The sequence below is a fragment of the Musa acuminata genome, chromosome BXJ2-4, assembly GCF_036884655.1.
Source record: "Musa acuminata AAA Group cultivar baxijiao chromosome BXJ2-4, Cavendish_Baxijiao_AAA, whole genome shotgun sequence".
Classification (NCBI taxonomy): Eukaryota; Viridiplantae; Streptophyta; class Magnoliopsida; order Zingiberales; family Musaceae; genus Musa; species Musa acuminata.
The window spans coordinates 27,817,818-27,836,903 of record NC_088341.1 but is presented as its reverse complement, the minus strand read 5'-3'; the positions used below and the strand labels follow the sequence as shown (position 1 = coordinate 27,836,903).

The window sequence follows — 19,086 nt, the reverse complement described above, 5'->3', positions numbered from 1 at the left end:
TGCATGCTTTTAGTATCATGAGTAGGTATCAGGTAGATCCGGGCTTGGAGCACTGGAAAGCAGTAAAGTATAGCCTTAAGTATTTGAGAAGGACTAAGGATCTTTTACTGGTATATGAAGGTAGTAGCCTTAAGGTTGAAGGCTACACAGATTCGAGTTTTCAGTCCAATGTTGACGATAGCAAGTCTAATTCAAGATATGTGTTCACCCTAAATGGAGGAGTAATAAACTGAAAAATTTCCAAGCAAGATACTACTACTGACTCGACTATAGAGGCGGATTACGTTGCTATAACAGAGGTTAGCAAAGGAGAGAGTCTAGATGAAGAAGTTCATCATAGATTTAGTAACTATTTGGTAATTGGTACTAAATGGGTCTTTAGAAACAAGCAAGATAAACTTGGTATCGTGATTAGAAATAAGGCTAGATTAGTGGCCAAATGTTTCAACCAAGAAGAAAGTATCGATTATGAAGAAACCTTCGCTCTTGTGGCTAGACTTGAAGCCATAAGGATTCTCCTTGCCTATGCTAGTTGTAATAATTTTAAGTTATTTCAAATAGATATTAAAAGTATTTTTCTTAATGACTTTTCTTAATGGTTGTGTTAGGTAAATAGATTTAGATATTTTACTTTCATAACTATATAAATTTCAATGTAAATTTTTTAAGTCTATGAACTGAAATACTAAAGAGATCTAACTACAAAGATTAATTTGTAATAAGCCCTTCGTATGATCATATGACTTTGTTGATTCTTATCAAATAAAAAAAATTGTTATTTTTTTATTTTTCAATTTATGAGATTGATTAGATTCTCTTTAGCCTTATAAATTAAGTTATGTATCTAAAATTAGTTGAATAAAGTTATAAGTTTCTTCTCGTAGGAAGATTGATTATTGATTCAGGGTTATGTTGATTTGCTATTAATATTACCCAATTTGTCATTGCTCGATTGCTTCATTTTTCTATTGATTTATCATCGATTTTCCCAATCAACTTTGGAGGATTCATAGTTGCATGATTCAAAGCTGTTGAATTTTCACGCTTCATGAGACCTTCTTCAAGCATGCCATCACCGAATATCCTTTCTCTCATGCCCATGATCTTTTTTACTTTTACTTGGGATGATACGCTCCATAAGATCCTCTTCAAGCATACAATTGCCAAATACCTTCTCTCTCAGACCCATAGTCTTCCTCGTTCAGACTCATCATAGTCTTCCTCACAGGACTTTCTTCCTCAGAATCCTCCACCTTATAAATATGATCATTCTTTAAGCTATAGATCTATCCATCCATAGTTGTAAGTCGAATCTCTCTGCCACCGTATGATGTCGTCAATAGTTCCTTACTTGGGTCAATAATCTCTCACTTTGACTTGATGACGATCTTCCTCATGTGGCATTCTTCACATGGTGATAATCTTCCTCTATGCATTGATGATTTATTCTGCATGGTATTCTTCCCACATACCAAACATAGCCCCCCATTTTTATCGTTGAGTAAAGTCGAGATCTTACCTAATCGACTCACAACAAATTTAGTTTCTTAATTTCTAATCTTAAACTGGTTCCCACTAAACTATCTTTTGTTTGCTATATAGTTTCTTAATTTCTAATCTTAAGCTGGTTTCTAGTAAACTATCTTATGTTTAGTATATAAAAGAGATCTTATATCCTTTGATATGATCGTCATATATATTTTTTTATTCCTATCACACAAAAAGGATTTGCCATCCCTTGGTTTCTTAATTTATAAAATTGTTTAGATTCCTTTGACCCCATAAACCATTGTATGATGTCAAAATTAGATCAATAATGTTATAAGTTTTTTTTTCCTCCTTTCTCCGAAAAATTTAAATTTGGGATGTATCCATTGTATTACAATGTGTTAATCACAGGGATATAAAATTTTAATATGAGGTATATGTGTTTCAAATATTAAGATGAAAAATTAAGTAAAACATGTAGGTTTTTATGTTGTATTGACATATATATTTAATTTTAAAAATAAAAATAAAAATAATTGGATAATTAAATGAATATAAATATAAAAATATTCTTACTACCAAAATCATCATAAATGAACCATATTGACCAATAATTTATTTATATTAAAATATAAAAATTATACTATGGTTATTAATGATACTATCATTTATAATTATCATCAATTGTTTTAAGGATTAAGGTCCATTTTAACCCTTGTGATTTTGGCTACATCACTTAAGTTCTTGCGATTTACTCGTATTTAAAATAACCTCTATATTTTTAAAAGCATAATATATAAGTCACTCTATTAGAACCCTAGCGGATTCTAAGCTTAGGGTTTGATCTTTTTATGGGATCGGCCTCCTTGGAACTCTATAAGGGTTCTTTCCTCTAAGTTGCTGCTCAAAGGCTGCTAAAAAGATTCATCTATTACTTGTCAAAAGAGGATGAATATATGACTATTTATAGGGCTTTTAAACCCTAACTCCCAATGAGACTCTTGACTCCTACTTCTAACCAACTCCTAATAAGGCTCATAATCTAAGAAGCAACCTCCCAACTAACCTTAACCCTAGCCGGCCTCTTCACCTCTTTAATAGAGGTCGACTAGGTGGGTTTTATATGAATGCCCCTTTTAATAAAATTCAATTATGACTCTCCTAGCTAGAGTTTTTACAGACCCATCCTCTTCAAATCAGTCTTGTCCTCAAGGTTGTCGATCCATGAATTTTGGGAATTTGATCTTCAAGTCGTCATAGTTCTCTCAAGTAGCATCTTCTGCTAGTAGATTCTCCCACTGTATTAGCACTTCAGTAGTGGGTCGTCGTCGTCGAGTCACGATCCGTCGATCAATAATAGCACTCGGTTGGGTCTAGAGTTCTCCTTGGGTCGTCATATTTGATAGATGGCTTGGGTTGTCTCGTTTTGTCCTAGCTTGAGCTTTAAACATGACATATAGAAGACTGAATGGATTTGGGAGCTGGCGAGTAAGTCCAATATGTATGCTACCACTCTGATGCGCTCCAAAATTTGGTAGGGTCCATAGAACCAAGGTAAAAGCTTCATATATGCTATGGTCTGGATTGATGTTTGCTTGTATGGTTGGAGTCGTAGGAAGACCCAATCTCTTACTGAAAATTCTCTTTCGCCTTTGTGTTGATTATATTATTGTTTCATCCTTGCCTGAGTTTTTTCTTGTGATGAGAGAAGCCCTTCGATGACTTCCATTGATATATCAGTCCATTGATATTATAGCTTTCCGGGGCTTGCCATTGTCTCGCCTTTATGTCGTTGATATGCATCATATTATACCACAAATTTAGCAATAATAATTTTCATCTCTACCCAATAAAAATTTTACTTAATTATTTTATAGGTTTTAAGGAACCCAGAGTGCTTTATCGTAAGTGTGGAATGCATCTCTTGATGGATAGTCTTTATGCAAGTAGAATTTAGCACAAGCATAATACGTCCCTTATAGCGTAATTATTTTGAGTCCCAACTGTAATGAGCCACGGAGCTTGGTGCTTCCTCCAATTTTTTTATGATCTTACTGGCCTCTAGATCTTCCTATCATTCCCTCTTAATATCCTCAAGGAAGTCGCTGGTCGGAAGTGAAATGATAAAAAATTCAGCTTGCTCAAGTAGTCACGAAAGCGCATTTGCAACTGGAATAGGATATTTGTCCTTGACGATTATGCCATTGAGAGCTTGGTAATCAATGCACATGTGCCATGTTCCGTCCTTCTTTCGTACGAGGAGTACCGGTGAAGAGTAGGGGCTGTAACTTAGCCGAATAACTCATGTTTCGAGTATCTCTTTTACAATCCTTTCTATTTCATCCTTCTAGAGATGTGGATACTGATATGACTAAGTATTTGCCGGAGGTTTTCCTAGAAGAATCGGTATACAATGATCATGCCAATGGGTAGGAGGTAGATAGCGCGGTTCGTCAAATATATCTGAAAATTCAACAAGTAAAGGAAGTAGGTTTGGATCTTCAAATTCTGTTGGCTCTCACTTAGTTTGCTGCTTAAGTTATACAAAAAATTTGCTACATTTTTTATGCAAAACCTTCTCCATTCGTTGTGTGCAAATCGTCATTACGTTGCCCTCAAGTTTCCCGTGCAGTATCACCTGTTTCCCCTTACTGTAAAATTTCATAATTAGTTTTATAAAATTTTAGAAAATATCACCTAATGTCATCAGCCATTCGATGTCAAGCACTGCCTTATAGTCATCAAGAGGGAGGTAGAAGAAATATGTAGTTATCTCTTGATCCTACAGCAACAGTTTCACCCGTGGGCACCTACGATCACACATCAAGATTCTTTCGTCGGTGACCTTATTGTCAAACCTGCTGCAGTTCTTGATAGGTAAGGCCATCCGGACAGTAACCTTTCTGCTCATAAAATTATTAGTCCTCCTGGTGTCAATAAGAATAGTGATAGGTTGTTGCTTCAGAAGTCCTCCCACTTTTATCGTTTGTGGGTTTGCGTAATCGACTAGGGTATGCATCGTAATATCGATCGGCTATTGTTCTTCATCCGTGACCTCTACCTCATGCTCTTGGACCTCCTCCTCCATGTCTTCAAGAGGTTCAATCAGTAGGAGGCGGCTCTTTTTGCAGCGATGATCGCGATTCCATGGCTCGTCGCAATGCCAACAAAGACCCTTTGCTGATCAGTCACGTAGTTCTTCTCTTGTCAATTTTTTTGGCAGTGAAGGACAGTTGGGAGCAAAAGGAGGTTTATATGCTATAGGCCTAGGAGAGGTTCTTATCCTCCGAGCATCTTGGTTGAGCCATTCTTCTTGTATTTGGGTGAAAGAAATCGTAGTTGTCATGGTACGGGGCTGCTGCGCCTTAACCTCCTCTTTTATCTCTGGCTTGAGTCCTTCGATGAATGTTTCTAACAATTAATGGTCAGTCCAATCATGAGCAAGATAGGATAGCTTCTCAAACCTAGTTTGGTACTCTTGAATCATAAAGGTTTATCGAATCTTTACGAGTTGGCCATCGATATTTTTATACTCCGTAGGTCCGAAATGATTCAGTAATGCGTTCTTAAATTGATTCTATGTCAGAGCCCCATGATTGTCTTTTAGCCACTTGTACCATTGAATAGCATCTCTTTTAAGATGGATGACATCAATTTCCACCATAGTATCATCTGATATTAAATAGTAGGAAAAGTAACGTTCGACGCATGAAATCCACCCCGTCGGGTCTCCTTCTTCCCATCACGGGAAGTCCACCCTCATGCGTGGCTGAAGCATGTCTGAGGCCTATCCCTCTTTCTCTAAAGGCCTCTTTGAACTCTCTCCTTGCTGAAATTTGGTTGGACTCGGTGGTTGTCCAAGTCTGAATTTTGCAAACAAAGCGCGTAATTTGTCCTCCAAGCGCGATTCAAGCCGTGATCCAATCCGAGATTCTCATGCTTCAAATTTGGCATCAATTGGATCTTGAGAATCCATAGCATGCCTGTAGATCAGAGATTTCCTTGTCTTTTTTTTCTGTTGATGGGTTAATGGCATAGGGTGGTGGAAGGTTTGGAAAAATTGAGGATCACGGAAAGGTACTGTAGTAGATTTTTATGTCTAAAGTATAGCAGCTTAGATGTAAAAGGTCAGTAGTTTATATCGAGAATTTTTTGATGAAACTAAAGGAAAATCTATTGTTAAGAAGTGCCAAAGCTGTCGTAAAAATTTCATAGAGATTTGGATAGAAAAAACGCAGTAGCAAGATCAAATAAACTATGCTATGCAGTTGGAATTTTGTAGTACATCTAGCAGTTTAGACGTAAAAGATTAGTGGTTTATATTAGGAATTTTTTAACAAAACCAAAGGGAAATCCATTGATGGGAAGTGTCAAAGTTGTCATAAAAGTTTTGTAGAGATTTGGATAGAAAAAATACAGTAACAAGATCAAACAAACTATGTTATGTGGTTAAAATTTTACAGTGCATCTAGCAGCTTGGACGTAAAAGATCAGTGGTTTATATTAGGAAGTTTTTTACAAAACTAAAGAGAAATCTACTGTTACGAAGTGTCAAAGCTATCATAAAAATTTCATAGAGATTTGGACATAAAAAATATAGTAGCATGATCAAACAATCTGTGCTATGCAGTTGGAATTCTGTAGTGCATCTTTCGTCGTAGAGATAACAACTTTATGACGAAAAGTTTATGCAGCAATATAGGAACAATTTTTTTTTTATTTTTGAATAAGGATAACTAAATTGTAGTAGCAGTAAAATAGGAAACTAGAACCTATTGCAATTCACGGGAAGATTAAAGGATGATCCACGATAGTGGAGATGATGGCAGGATTTGACGATAATCTTTTAAGTAATTGTGGGAATTGCTTTGGGCAGCTGTGGAGGGTTGATGGATGGCTGGATTTTTGAATAAGGATAACTAAATTACAGTAGCAGTAAGATAGGAAACCAGAACCTGTTGCAATTCATGGGGAGATCAAAAGATGATCAGCGGTGGTGGAGATGACGGTGGAATTCGACAACGATCTTTTAAGCAATTGTGAAAATTGCTTTGGATGGTTGTGGAGGGCTGATGGATGGCTGTGGAAGGGCAGCGAGATGCCAAGAATGTTGTTTTGATACCAAGTGTTAGAACCCTAGCAGATTCTAAGCTTGGGGTTGATCTCTTTAGGGGATCAGCCTCCATGAAACTCTATAAGGGTTTCTTCCTCCAAGGTGCTGCTCAAAAACTGCTAAAAAGATTCATCTATTGCTTGTTAAAAGATGATGAATACATGACTATTTATAGGGCTTTTAAACCCTAACTCCTAATAGGACTCATACTCAAGACTCCTACTTTTGACCAACTCCTAATAAGACTCCTACTCTAAGAAGCAACCTCCCAACTAACCCTAACCCTAGTCAGCCTCTTCACCTCTTTAATAGGGGTTAGCTAGGTGGGTTTTATATAAATGCCCCTTTAAATAAAATTCAATTAAGACTCTCATGGCTAGAGTCCTGATACACTCATGTTAAGTCTAAGTTAATATATGTTAGAGTTTACTTAGGTGGTATACTGACTCATAATAAATCATTAATATAATGACATATATAATTTAAGTTTGAAAAATGTTAAGGTCCATGTTAACCCTTGTGATTTTAGTCATAGATCACTTAAGCTTTTATGATTTATTTATGTCTAAAATAATTCCTATATTTTCAAAAACATAGTATATAAATCTCTCCTATCAAGTTTGAGTTGACAAACATTAAAAATTACTTACATGACATACTAACTCATAATAAGTCATTAATATAATGACACATGTCATTTAAGTTTAAAAAATGGTTAAGATCCATCTTGTTGAGAAAGAGAAAGAGGTGAAGGCCGTAGTAGTGGACGAAGATGGAGAGGTAGAGGTAGGAGAAGCTAGAGGTGGAGGTGAGGGAAAGCTAGATCACCACATCGTAGGCGCGACGAGTAAAGGCATAAGAGAGGACGAAGTGGGAGGTGGTAGAGACGAATATACTTAAGATGAGGAAGAGGGACCGAGAGATCACTGCGTGCCTAGCGTTAGATTAGTCGATGCACATTCACTAGAGATAGGATCGGAAGCTCTCAAGCTTGTCATTAGCGTAGGAGAGGCTACATGCATACGACGCTCTACTAAGCGACAGTAGCTCGATGCTACTACTAGTGGTCATTTCCACGACGACACCTCTCTCGCTATTGATGATAGCCATAGTTTTTTTTAAAAATTTAAATTATATATATCATTATATTAATGATTTATTATGAATCAACATGTCACATAAGTAGACTATAACATCCGTTAACTCAGATTTGACAGAAAAAACTTATATATTATATATTTTAAAATATATAGATTATTTTATACATAAATAAACTATAAGAGCTTAAATAGTCCATGACTAATACCACATGGGCTAAAATTGATCTTAACCTTTTTTTAGACTTAAATTATATATATCATTATATTAATAATTTATTATGAATTAACATATCATATAAATCGACTCTGTTAACTTAAATTTGATGAGAAAAACTTATATATTCTGAAAAATATAGGAGTTATTTTAGGTATGAATAAAGCATAATAGCTTAAGTGATTCGAAAATTACATGGATTAAAATGATCTTTTAATCATTTTAAAATTGTATGATTGTCAAAATATTTTTTTACGAATATAACGATAGATGACATAAGACTGTACATATTGTCCCGCTTCAAATTCCGTAATTACGGCATGAGGTAAAGAGGCTTAATGACAAGGTTAAGGTTATACATCACAGGTAAGCCTGATGAGGTAAAACCTTTCTATGGGCCGTGCGAGACTCACGTCCCAAATCCCATCCGTCGACCCCTTCTCGCTCTCTAAATCCCATGACTTCGCACATTCGTCTCTCTCCCTTTTGACTCCCCTATCTCTCCTCACTCAGATCCGTCGCCATGCGGTCACCTCCGCCGCCGACGAACGGCGGCGCCGCCCGCGACGCCGAGTCCCTCTTTCGGTCAAAGCCGATCCCGGAGATCCGCGCCGTGGAGGCGGCGACGCGGCGGGATATCAAGGCCAAGGAGGAGGAGCTCCGCCAGCTCGTCGGCGAGAGCTACCGCGACCTCATCGACTCCGCCGACTCCATCCTCCTCATACGCTCCTCTTGCGAGTCCATCGACTCCAATCTCGCTGCGGTCGACGACGCCCTCCGTTCCCTCTCCACCCCGGTCACCGCCCCCGCCGCCCTCGCCCTTGTCCCGAACCCCGCCCGCGCCCGGGTCTATGGCATCGCCTCCAGGGTCAAATACCTCGTCGACACCCCGGAGAACATCTGGGGCTGCCTCGACGAGTCCATGCTCCTCGAGGCCTCCGGGCGGTACCTCCGAGCCAAGGAGGTCCACGGTCTCCTCGCCTCCGACGCCGCCGATGGCGAGATGCTCGCCAAGTTCCCGCTGCTCCGCCACCAGTGGCAGATCGTGGAGGGCTTCAAGGTCCAGATCTCGCAGAGGAGCCGCGAGAGGCTCACGGACCAGGGGCTCACGGTCGCGGGCTATGCCGACGCCCTCGCCGCTGCCGCTACGATTGATGATCTTGACCCGAAGCAAGTGCTAGGTTTGTTCTTGGACTCAAGGAGGTCGTGGATCGCGCAGAGGCTAACGGATAACTCATTGGTTCCCGATTCCTTCTCTTCCTTGCTATGTGACGCGGTTAGGATCATTAGATCTAGCTTGGGGCAAGTGGGCGAGCTTTTCCTGCTCGCGTTGAATGAAATGCCATTGTTCTACAAAATGGTGCTTGGATCACCACCCGGGACGCAGTTGTTTGGGGCGATTCCCCATCCTGAGGAGGAAGTGAGGCTTTGGAAGTCGCATCGGGAGAAATTGGAGGCAATGATGGCTCTGCTCGAACCAGAGTTCATTGCTCAGACCTGTTCTTCATGGTTGAGGAACTGCTGTAATGAGATCTTTGGGGTGCTGGTGAGTGGCAAGCGAATCATTGATGCAATTGGAAGTGGAGAAGGGCTTGCAGCTGCTGAAAAACTGGTCCATGAAACTTTGGATGGTCGAGGGGGTCTGGAGGAGAGCTTGGAACAGTGGCTGAAGAGTGTCTTTGGCTCCGAAATTGAGTCACCATGGAACCAGATTCGTGGGCTTATTCTGAAAGATGGAAAGGACATCTTAGAAGATAGGTTGGAAGAGGCATTTGCTAAAAGAATGAAGGAGATTGTGCATACCGAGTTTGAGAACTTGATTGCAGATATCAACTTGAGGAACTCGATTCACTCTATTGTGAATGCCAAAGGTACAAGAGACCAGGATGATTTTCAAGCTTACCTGAAGAAACCCTCAACTGGTGGTGGAATTTGGTTCTCCGAGCCAATTCAAAAGAAAACAGGACTGCTTTATGCACTTAAGCCAACTGTTTATGAGAACGACTTCCGTAATAGCCTCAATGCGTATCTTGGACCTGAAGTTAGTCGAATCAGAGATGCAGTGGACAGCAAAAGCCAGAGCATACTAGAGGATCTTTTATGTTTTGTGGAATCTCAGAACTCTGTTTTCAGGTTAAAGGAACTGGCACCATTTCTCCAAGAGAAATGTTACAAGACCATCTCTGTTTTATTAAAGGAACTTGAGGTTGACGTTGCAGAGTTTGCTGCTTCTTTAACAAGCAACAAGCAGGACAAGGATTCTTTACCTCACTCTGTACTTGTTGGAAGATCACTTTTCGTAGGACGTCTTTTATTTGCATTGAGAAACCATTCAAGTCATATCCCACTAATTCTTGGTTCCCCAAGACAGTGGATTAAAGATATGATTGGTGCAGTCTCTGCTAGCTTACCATCATCTCCTTTGCCTGGGCAATCTAAGGTGGTTTTTAACTCTCCAATCTCTTCTAGCTTGAAAAGGCCTACGTTTGACATCTCTAAAAGTGCTAGGAGTCAATTCCTCGATAATCCAAGAAGGCAAACATTTTCAGCTGCTGCTGCATTGTTTTCACTGGATGACAACACATGCCCAAAACTTGATGAACTGAACAAAACATTCCGAGAACTATGCATCAAAGCTCATAGCTTGTGGACTATATGGGTGTCTAATGAACTAGCACTGATTCTTTCCAAGGATCTAAATAGAGATGATACATTATCTGCATCGACACCTTTGCAGGTATATGGTACTTATTTAATTTTCTGAGTAGTTAGTAATGATAATAGTTCTAATAATTTTTTTATTTTCCATGAGTAGATCCCTTAAATCTCATTGTTTGGTTTGTTTTTAATTTCTTCTCTAGATATTTGTGTAAATGGAATCTTTGACTTTGTAATGCTCATTATGATCAATTTATATATGTTATCACTTGAGAATAATGTCTAATTTAATTTTGCTAATCCTGAAGTAAATGCATTTTCTCATATCTCAATGAGATAGAAGTTATTTTCACTGTTATGTATGGTATCCTTGTATTGTTTTCTTTAATTTGAAGTCTTAAAATGTGGTCTGAGAGATGACTAGTTATGTCTAGTTAAATTTTACACAAGTAACTTTGCTCATGTAGGGTTGGGAAGTAACAATTATCAAACAAGATCAATCCAAAGAGGACCCATTGGAGATGACAATTGCTCTTCCTTCCATGCCTTCACTCTACATTACCTCCTTTCTCTTTCAAGCGTGCGTAGAAATTCATAAAATTGGAGGTCATGTTCTCGAGAGATTTACACTGCAAATATTTGCATGGAAACTTTTAGAAAAGGTATGTTGCTTCATCTTGCTAGATATCTCACTTTATGGAGTGGTACTAGTTTTCTTGCAGATAGTTTCATCACACATATCCACATAAAACATTTTCCTTTCCATGTGTAAATGATAATTTGTTTTTATAGATTTTAACAGATTCTAATCTGGGATCACTGATATTATTTGTTCTTGCTCCATTTTGAAAATTAAAATGTTCTTTTTACAATCATCATGTTTACCTATTTCTGTTGTTGATTTTGGAAATAAAAATGGTATTTGATGGTGGTTTTGTTGAGTCATTGATACAAGCAGAGAATCATTTGCCATTGAAAGGTGAAGTTTTTAACAAGGTCTGGTGACACCTCGAAAATTAGGAGGGTTTGGTAAGGAATGGAGTATGGGAAAGATATAAAGAACAATGTATATAATAATATATACAGAATAATAGGGGTGTTGTCTAGACTGGGTTTCATATAATTTTTGTCCAGACTAGGGTACAGTCTAATCAATCTACATACTTGGTCACTTCAGTTAACTGGTTTTATTTGAGAGGCCAAATTAGAAACACACTGGGAGAACTACAAACTTGAAAAGATATAAAATGCAAACCAATGTTAAACCTTAAATAAATTAACTTCAGTTGTCAGTTTGGTATTTTAGTACTCCGAATCGTCTATCAAATTAGCTAGTAGCCTCTTTTACTGGGACCTTTTGCTCATCTTTGCATGGTTAAAATTATCGAGCAGAAGGAATGTATTGACAAATGAACAAGGGCAGAAATATTGGCTTCTAGCAGTGACGGAGAAGATTAGTGGGGTGGATAAACAGAATATAAAGTATATTATGCTAGGTTTTTCAGTGTCTGCTTGTTAGAGTCTTCATCTTTAGGTATTTGAAGTACCTGCCACAAGTTGAACAGTTAATGAATAATGCTTTAATCCAAAATTTCAATTCATGGATCATGATATGTCAATTATCCTCCAATTGGAGAAGGTTTTTCTATGTTGTAAATGCTTAATGTCACTTCTATTCCAGTTAGATGAAGAGCTCAACCTTTCATGGAAACACACATATGAAAATATTTCTGAGAGATCAATTTTGTACTGTGTTCGAGCAATTCTGAAGTTGTTCTGCTCCTTATTAACATATTGCCTCACAGGTGATTAAAATCTATGAAACGTTATTATTAGCTGTGGAGAGTGGTGAATCTCGGGTTTCAGAAAAAGGAATCTTGCAAATTTTGCTCGACCTAAAATTCATTGCTGACATTCTATCTGGGGGCAGAGACTTTGCTAGTAGTAACCCTGAACAGGATTCATCAAGAATTGTAGCGCTGAAACCTTCACTGAGAAGGAAACAGCCACAAGTCCACCTTGATTGTGCTAATGCAGAGACTATAATCAGGCTGATAAATAGCTTTTCGCAGAGGTTGGATCCCATTGACTGGGCAACGTAAGCATTCTTTCCAAAAATTTTGATGCTACTGATACGGATTGAAGTCTTTTTATTGAATTTTCTGCATTAATTATATTAATAAACTTGATAAGTAATGCCGCTTGTATTTGTCATGAGAGAATGTATAAGGTTACATGTGTGAAGAGTTAATGTACTTGGAATTTTTTTTCTTGTGATACTTTTGCAGGTATGAACCTTACCTATGGGAAAATGAGAAACAATCATACAAGCGATTTGCTGTCTTGTTTGGGTTCTTGGTTCAACTTAATCGCATGTACACTGACACTATCCAAAAATTGCCCACAAAATCAAACACCGGCTCAAACATCATGAGATGTTCCACAGTTCCTCGATTTAAATATCTTCCAATCAGGTTTGTGCCACTTTTCTTGATATGAAGCATGAGCAGCTAATTGTATTATGCTTAATTTGCAAGTGCTGGGTCATGGTTGGGTTAGTGTCAGAGTTTAGTTACCTACCATTGACTATTTTATCAGTGTCTTCCTTTATGAAGTTCACTTCTTTGGTTCCTTGTATTTTGTGCTTTACAATTTTAAGCTACTACAACTTACTCTTGAACTGTCATAACATTTTACAATGTCCAGCTCATAAAAATGCAGTTGCTAAAGAGAACACATGTTAGAAAAAATGGTTTCTGTTCCCTAGAATTCTCTTCCAGGACAAGTTACCCACATGCACATTAATACCCATACACCACAATCTACCAGTTCAGAAATATTGCCATTCTACGATGCAAGAATCCTGTGACCTTCCATTACTATCATGTAATCACTTGAGTGGTTGCTCGTTGACTGAAGCTGTCTAGTTGAGGAATATCTTGGAATAAAGTTACTAAGTAGTACTCAACATAGAAACAGGCTTCTTTGACAATATAAACTTCGAGAGATTTATCATGCTTTAATAATTGTAGCAACATTTAGTTATAAAAGTTATGATTTATATGACATAAACATGATATTTTTTTTCTGTATTTAAATCAGCAAGGAATAAAAGAAGATATTATTCTGCATCTAAAAGGCCAATATTTATTTAGAACATGCCATTTTTAAATTTCTGATTGCTAGGCTGATGCTTTGAATGGCCAAGTGTCTAAAGGTGGGATGGAAAACTTTTTGGCCTTGGATTTGTAATAGGTCTCCATTGATAGCTATCTATTTATTTTATTGTCAGAACTGTACGATGCTCAAATTTCTCATGAACTATACAAATGCAAGGTTTAAAATTGTTTTTTCTTGGATCACCAAAAGGCTAGTTAACCGTGATTTGCTCTTATTTAATAGAAATGGGATTCAACCAATCTATAATCGAAGTATATATCTGTGTCAAATTATATGATAAATTCTTTGAAGTCAATTTTGTCATTCCTGCTATTGTGCCTATTCCTTCAATTTATCTTATCTCCACATCTTCTATGATTTTTTCTCTTTTCTTTTTCACTTAGCTAACCAACTCTTTCAACTTCCTTTTAGAGCAACCAAGTTATCTGGAGGTATAGCAAAAGATCCATTTTTTATATCTATGTTAGAAATAATAGGTTTGTATATGATTCAATATAGTTAATGAGAATCAGAAATCTTTACATTTTTCTTCTGGTTAATCATATTTCCGTATCTCCTAGATTCCCCTGGGGGTTATTACTCACCAACTCTTTTAACTTCCTTTTAGAGCATTGACATTCACTGATGTTTGAGCAAAAAATTGAATTTTTTTTTCCTTTATGGTTATGCTAGTAAGAACAATTTACTTTTTGAAGTCATGCAAATGATGTTTCACAGTTTCATTCTCTCTTGTTAGGATCAGTAAATTTAGTAAGAAATTGAGAAGGAAAGATGAAAGACAAGGAAATTTTAGTTATTTGCATACTCTGAAGAGGATATTTGGCATATTTAGTATTAATCTCTTTGCTGTTTAATCTTAATTAGCACTTTCTACAGCAGATGATTGGCAAGATCAACTAAAGAAAATTGATTCAGCTGTCAGAAGTCTATATTTGGAGAGTGATTCAAACAAGTGAACATGAAATGAGCAAGTACCATGCCATATATCTTTTTCTTAGAAGAATACTTGCCTAGCATGCATAGTGGTAGAAAATCGAAACTTAGAAGGTTGAATATGAAGAAGATAATATTAAGTATGTTCCTTGATTTTTCCCAGTCATTGAAAGATCATCTTATGGTGTTATGAATCGCATGAAACGATCTTTTATGTTAAGTTACAATGATATGACCAGCTGTTATCTGATGAGAGACAACAATAAAGTAGAAGCATATGATGGAAGTTGGTATTATTAGGTGACTCGATTGCATTAAAAATAAAATGAAATTGACAAAGTAGCGTTAAGAGTTCAAATCAGACTTAAGTTCTTATGCTAGTCTGGAGAAGTACATGTTTGGATAAAATATGTAGGTATTGACCTCTATAGCAAGAAGAGATGGTATTGGGTTTTGTGGATGGAGGTATCAAGCTTGCTTATAGGTGCATCTTGAAAATATGACTTCGGATCAAAACTAATTAACATGCTAAGTAAATGTAAGTCTGCAACAACTGCTTTTGCTTCATTTTCTAAATAAATGTGAGTTTAGTCAACCAGCTACTTCAATTATAGTAAGGATGGTCTCATGTGTCGAAATGCTTGGTGAATATTCCTAGTATCAACTTGTTTCGTTGCATTACTATGCAATTGAATGGATTCTAGACTAGGAACTACTTATGCAAATGTTTTTCAGCCTCTGTGTTTAGTAAGAACATTTTTGAGGTGGAACACGTATTTGCCTATGATATGGACAGATTGGCAAAAAGAAAAAAAAAAAGGATATAGTCAGATTCCCCAAGAGCTGTCAGTAAATACCAAAATTGAAGCTCTTCATTGTGAGGGTTGCTACTTCAAGGTTTTAGTTGCAGTGTTCCTTAATTGGTCAACTGGACTGTATTTTGTTGGAATTGAAGAATTTGAGAGGCTGCCGGTGTAGCTAGGAACTGATGAGGACAAGGTTGGACCTCTTTGAGATGCTGACAGAGTGTATTTATCGAAGGATTTAAATGCTAGTCCCTGCTGACCAATATAATATCAGACCATTAATTTCCAAGATACCATGGTATACTGCTGATAGAAATGAAAAGGTATTGTTTGAAGTGCTGGTATGCCTGGTACAGTTGGTGCATTTAGGACCAGTATAGTTGAACTAGTGGGTAATTGTCATTGTGGTCAATAATTAGTTTGGTATAATATATTTCTTGAAAAATAAGTGGATCTTATCTAGATTTCTTTAAAGCATTTTCTTAAGCGAACATATATATACTCTTGCTTAATATTAATTGCTAATGTTATCAATTTTGGTGTGATTCTGATATGAATTTCCCTCCTTAGTGCTCCTGCCTTATCTTCAAGAGGTGCACATAAATCAGCTCTGCAGGCAGCTGATGATACCACAGCGAGGAGCCCTTGGAAAGCATATTCAAATGGAGGGCAATCTTCGAAGCCTGAGTTTGATGATAGTCCAAATTTTGGAGCAGCAGCGCCATTGCTGAAGTCCATCATGACACAGGTACTAGTTGGAACTTATTTTAATTTTGATTAGATTGCATGTTTTTTTTAGTGGCTTGGTGATGATATAGATCCTTTGGAAGTTGATGCAAGAGCATTCAGCATAAACAAGTGTCACTGAAATATCTATTATGAAATGATGATATCAATGTTGAGTATATTATTGAATACTCATTTATCAATTGTGCGCACGATTCATGAGTGGGATTAAATCTTCACAGACATGCTCAGTAGCTCCCCGCTAATGAATTTACCGAGTTAGCATCCTACATATGTTTGATCGTTGGCCTACATGTTCCAGCTTACTGTCAGAAATAGTCTCTAACGGTTCATGAAATTCTTGATACAATTTACTAAACAAGTTGTCAAATTCATTAGATTCATGGCATTTCCATTTGTTTCAAAGATCTGGAAATTAGGAACTGCAGTTACATTTTAGTTTTCCCGTCCAAAATTTATAGGTTGGTAGCAAATTTGGAGAGAGTACATCGAGGTGGGGCTCTATGCTTTCCGACTCCCAAGTCGGAAGGCTCAAGGACAGATCAGCAGCTGCTATGTCAACTTTTGGCGACATTCTCCCTGGCCCAGCAGCAGGACTTCTATCATCTCTTACATCAGGCACTGCCATGTTCGACTCTTAAATGCCTGTGCTTGCTTCTCATCAGTGTCTCGTTAATTGATCGAAGCCCATGTGATTACTTTTAACCGGAGAGGAACAGAGCTGGCAACATTCAGTCACAGCAGCTCGGTTCAGCAACGCCGTCTATGTGTAATAGAGGAAAGGAAGGTGGTACTCTTGCTGTTTCGCAAGTTAGCAGCTACTTTTCATTGTTTAAGATGTCAAGATGTCTCTTATATGATTTCATCATAAGGTAGTTCCAAGATATCTGCAGTTCCCTGACCAAATTATGGAATCATGGAAGTTGAAGAGGTAGAAGCTCGATCAAATCCTTAGGTAGAAATCGGGCATCACAGTTGTATCTGTTACTGCATCTACAGTATATCAAAATAAAGGTAAAGGTATGGGTGTAAGTCTTATAAACTTGTTTGGATAAATTCTTTTTGTAGGTAATTAGGGAATGCCATTATTTGTTTGGTTGTTTGTTTTTTTCCTTAATGTGACTATACTGGCAGTCATTTATTATATATAATGAAAAAAAAATCAGTTTTACATGATAACTTCCCTCTCACACAAAAAAAGAGTTCCTCAAAAAGTTATTCATGTTAGTATTTTGTCATGTTTACCTTGCTTTAATTAAAAAATATTTCAATATATTGTTTTCTAACTTTTACATTGTTCGCTTATGGTATTTTAAATTCTGTATTTTAATTATTTTTCTAAGAGTGAGTGAAAAAAAAGGAAGGAATCATTGTTTGTGGATATCTTGGATATTTGGAGAAAGATAAATGTTTTTGGGTAAAAATCCCAAAAGAAAACAGGATGTTCTGCTGTAGAAAACCAAACCTAAAGGTATATTTTGGTAAATCATATTAAAATTTTCGTATGATTAATTTATATAATCAATGACCGTATGAACGTGTTGAAATACATATATCCATCCTATAAATAAATATCAGAGTATAATCAGGTTGAAAGTGTCTCACACCAGAGAAAAGAAAACAACTTAGAATATGACTCTTTTATTACAAACTAATTATATCAATATCATTTCTTTTTGCAAACTGCAATGGTTGGTAGTGAAACTTGGATTTAAGTATAAAAGTTTTGATAATTGGCATGTAAGCTATATGTGATTATTTCTCTTAGACTTTAATTAAAATTTTAATTTATAAATTTTAAGAAGGTAACCATAAATTATTTAGTTGGTGGATTCCATACATGTAAATATTACTAATACTGCATTTAACAAGATTAAGTGCGTCATAAATCCTTCAAGGTCACAAAAATCCCTAAGAGTCTAATTCTCATGTAACAAAAGTTGTACAAAATCCTCGCATATAAGTGCACAACAATCACATGATCCCTCTTCTATCTAAGTCAAAGGCATGTGATCATATAATATACAAGGCAGAAGCTACAAGGGTGATAAAAACATCCACTAAACAAACATTTAATATTTATATTGCTGACAGTTTTAATGGCTCAATGTATTGTTCCATTCCAACAATTAATGGGTCAACTTTTCTTTTTTTAACTTTCGGAAGTTACACGACGAACATTTAATGCCCACAATATTACTGGCTGTACTAATGTTATTTTCATCAAACCATTAGGATTGTTGAGTAATATGTTAACACTAACTTCTATATGGAATACATTGACAAACTTTTTACATCCCTGATTCGATATTATCATAAAGATTATAGAATTTATTCTTGATAACGAAATCAAGATGGTAATTAAGACTAAAATCACTAAATTACTGAGAAGAAGCTTACAAAATTTTGTCCTTGGCCCAAACATTAGAAACAAATATGCCGTTAGGAGCTAAAAATAATGGTATACCAAATCTATTCATCAATGGTTGAGCATCTAACAAATTTCAAAGGTGTTTGGCTAGATTATCTATTAATAATTTTAGCATATCATATTCTGGGATTTAATCTCGCTTTCCACACTTACTCTTTATTTTTTTTTAAATACCAATTTAAATTATAAAATTGTTCATACATGCTCTGCTCTTGTAATTAAAAGTCTTATAGGTCGTAGAAATCTGTAATTGTATATTTAACTGAATTAGTTATTGTTATTCTAAGATGTGTAATAATAGTTAAAGTTTTCTTTCGAATGGATGGTAGAGAGAAGTATACGTGATATATTTAGTATTCAAGAGGATATATATATATATATATATATATATATATATACACACACACACTAGTAAA

The 19,086-nt window shown here is 36.5% G+C and overlaps 1 protein-coding gene across 1 annotated transcript; it reads left to right on the top strand.

Annotated features, from left to right (window-relative positions):
- Positions 1–8,358: 8,358 nt before the first annotated feature.
- Positions 8,359–17,418, top strand: LOC135610197 (conserved oligomeric Golgi complex subunit 1-like). Its single transcript, XM_065104382.1, has 6 exons — positions 8,359–10,652; positions 11,041–11,235; positions 12,379–12,671; positions 12,862–13,047; positions 16,063–16,240; positions 16,701–17,418. Exons 1-6 carry the CDS (start codon positions 8,439–8,441, stop codon positions 16,878–16,880), a joined length of 3,246 nt encoding a protein of 1,081 aa, XP_064960454.1. The 5' UTR covers positions 8,359–8,438; the 3' UTR covers positions 16,881–17,418.
- Positions 17,419–19,086: the final 1,668 nt, after the last annotated feature.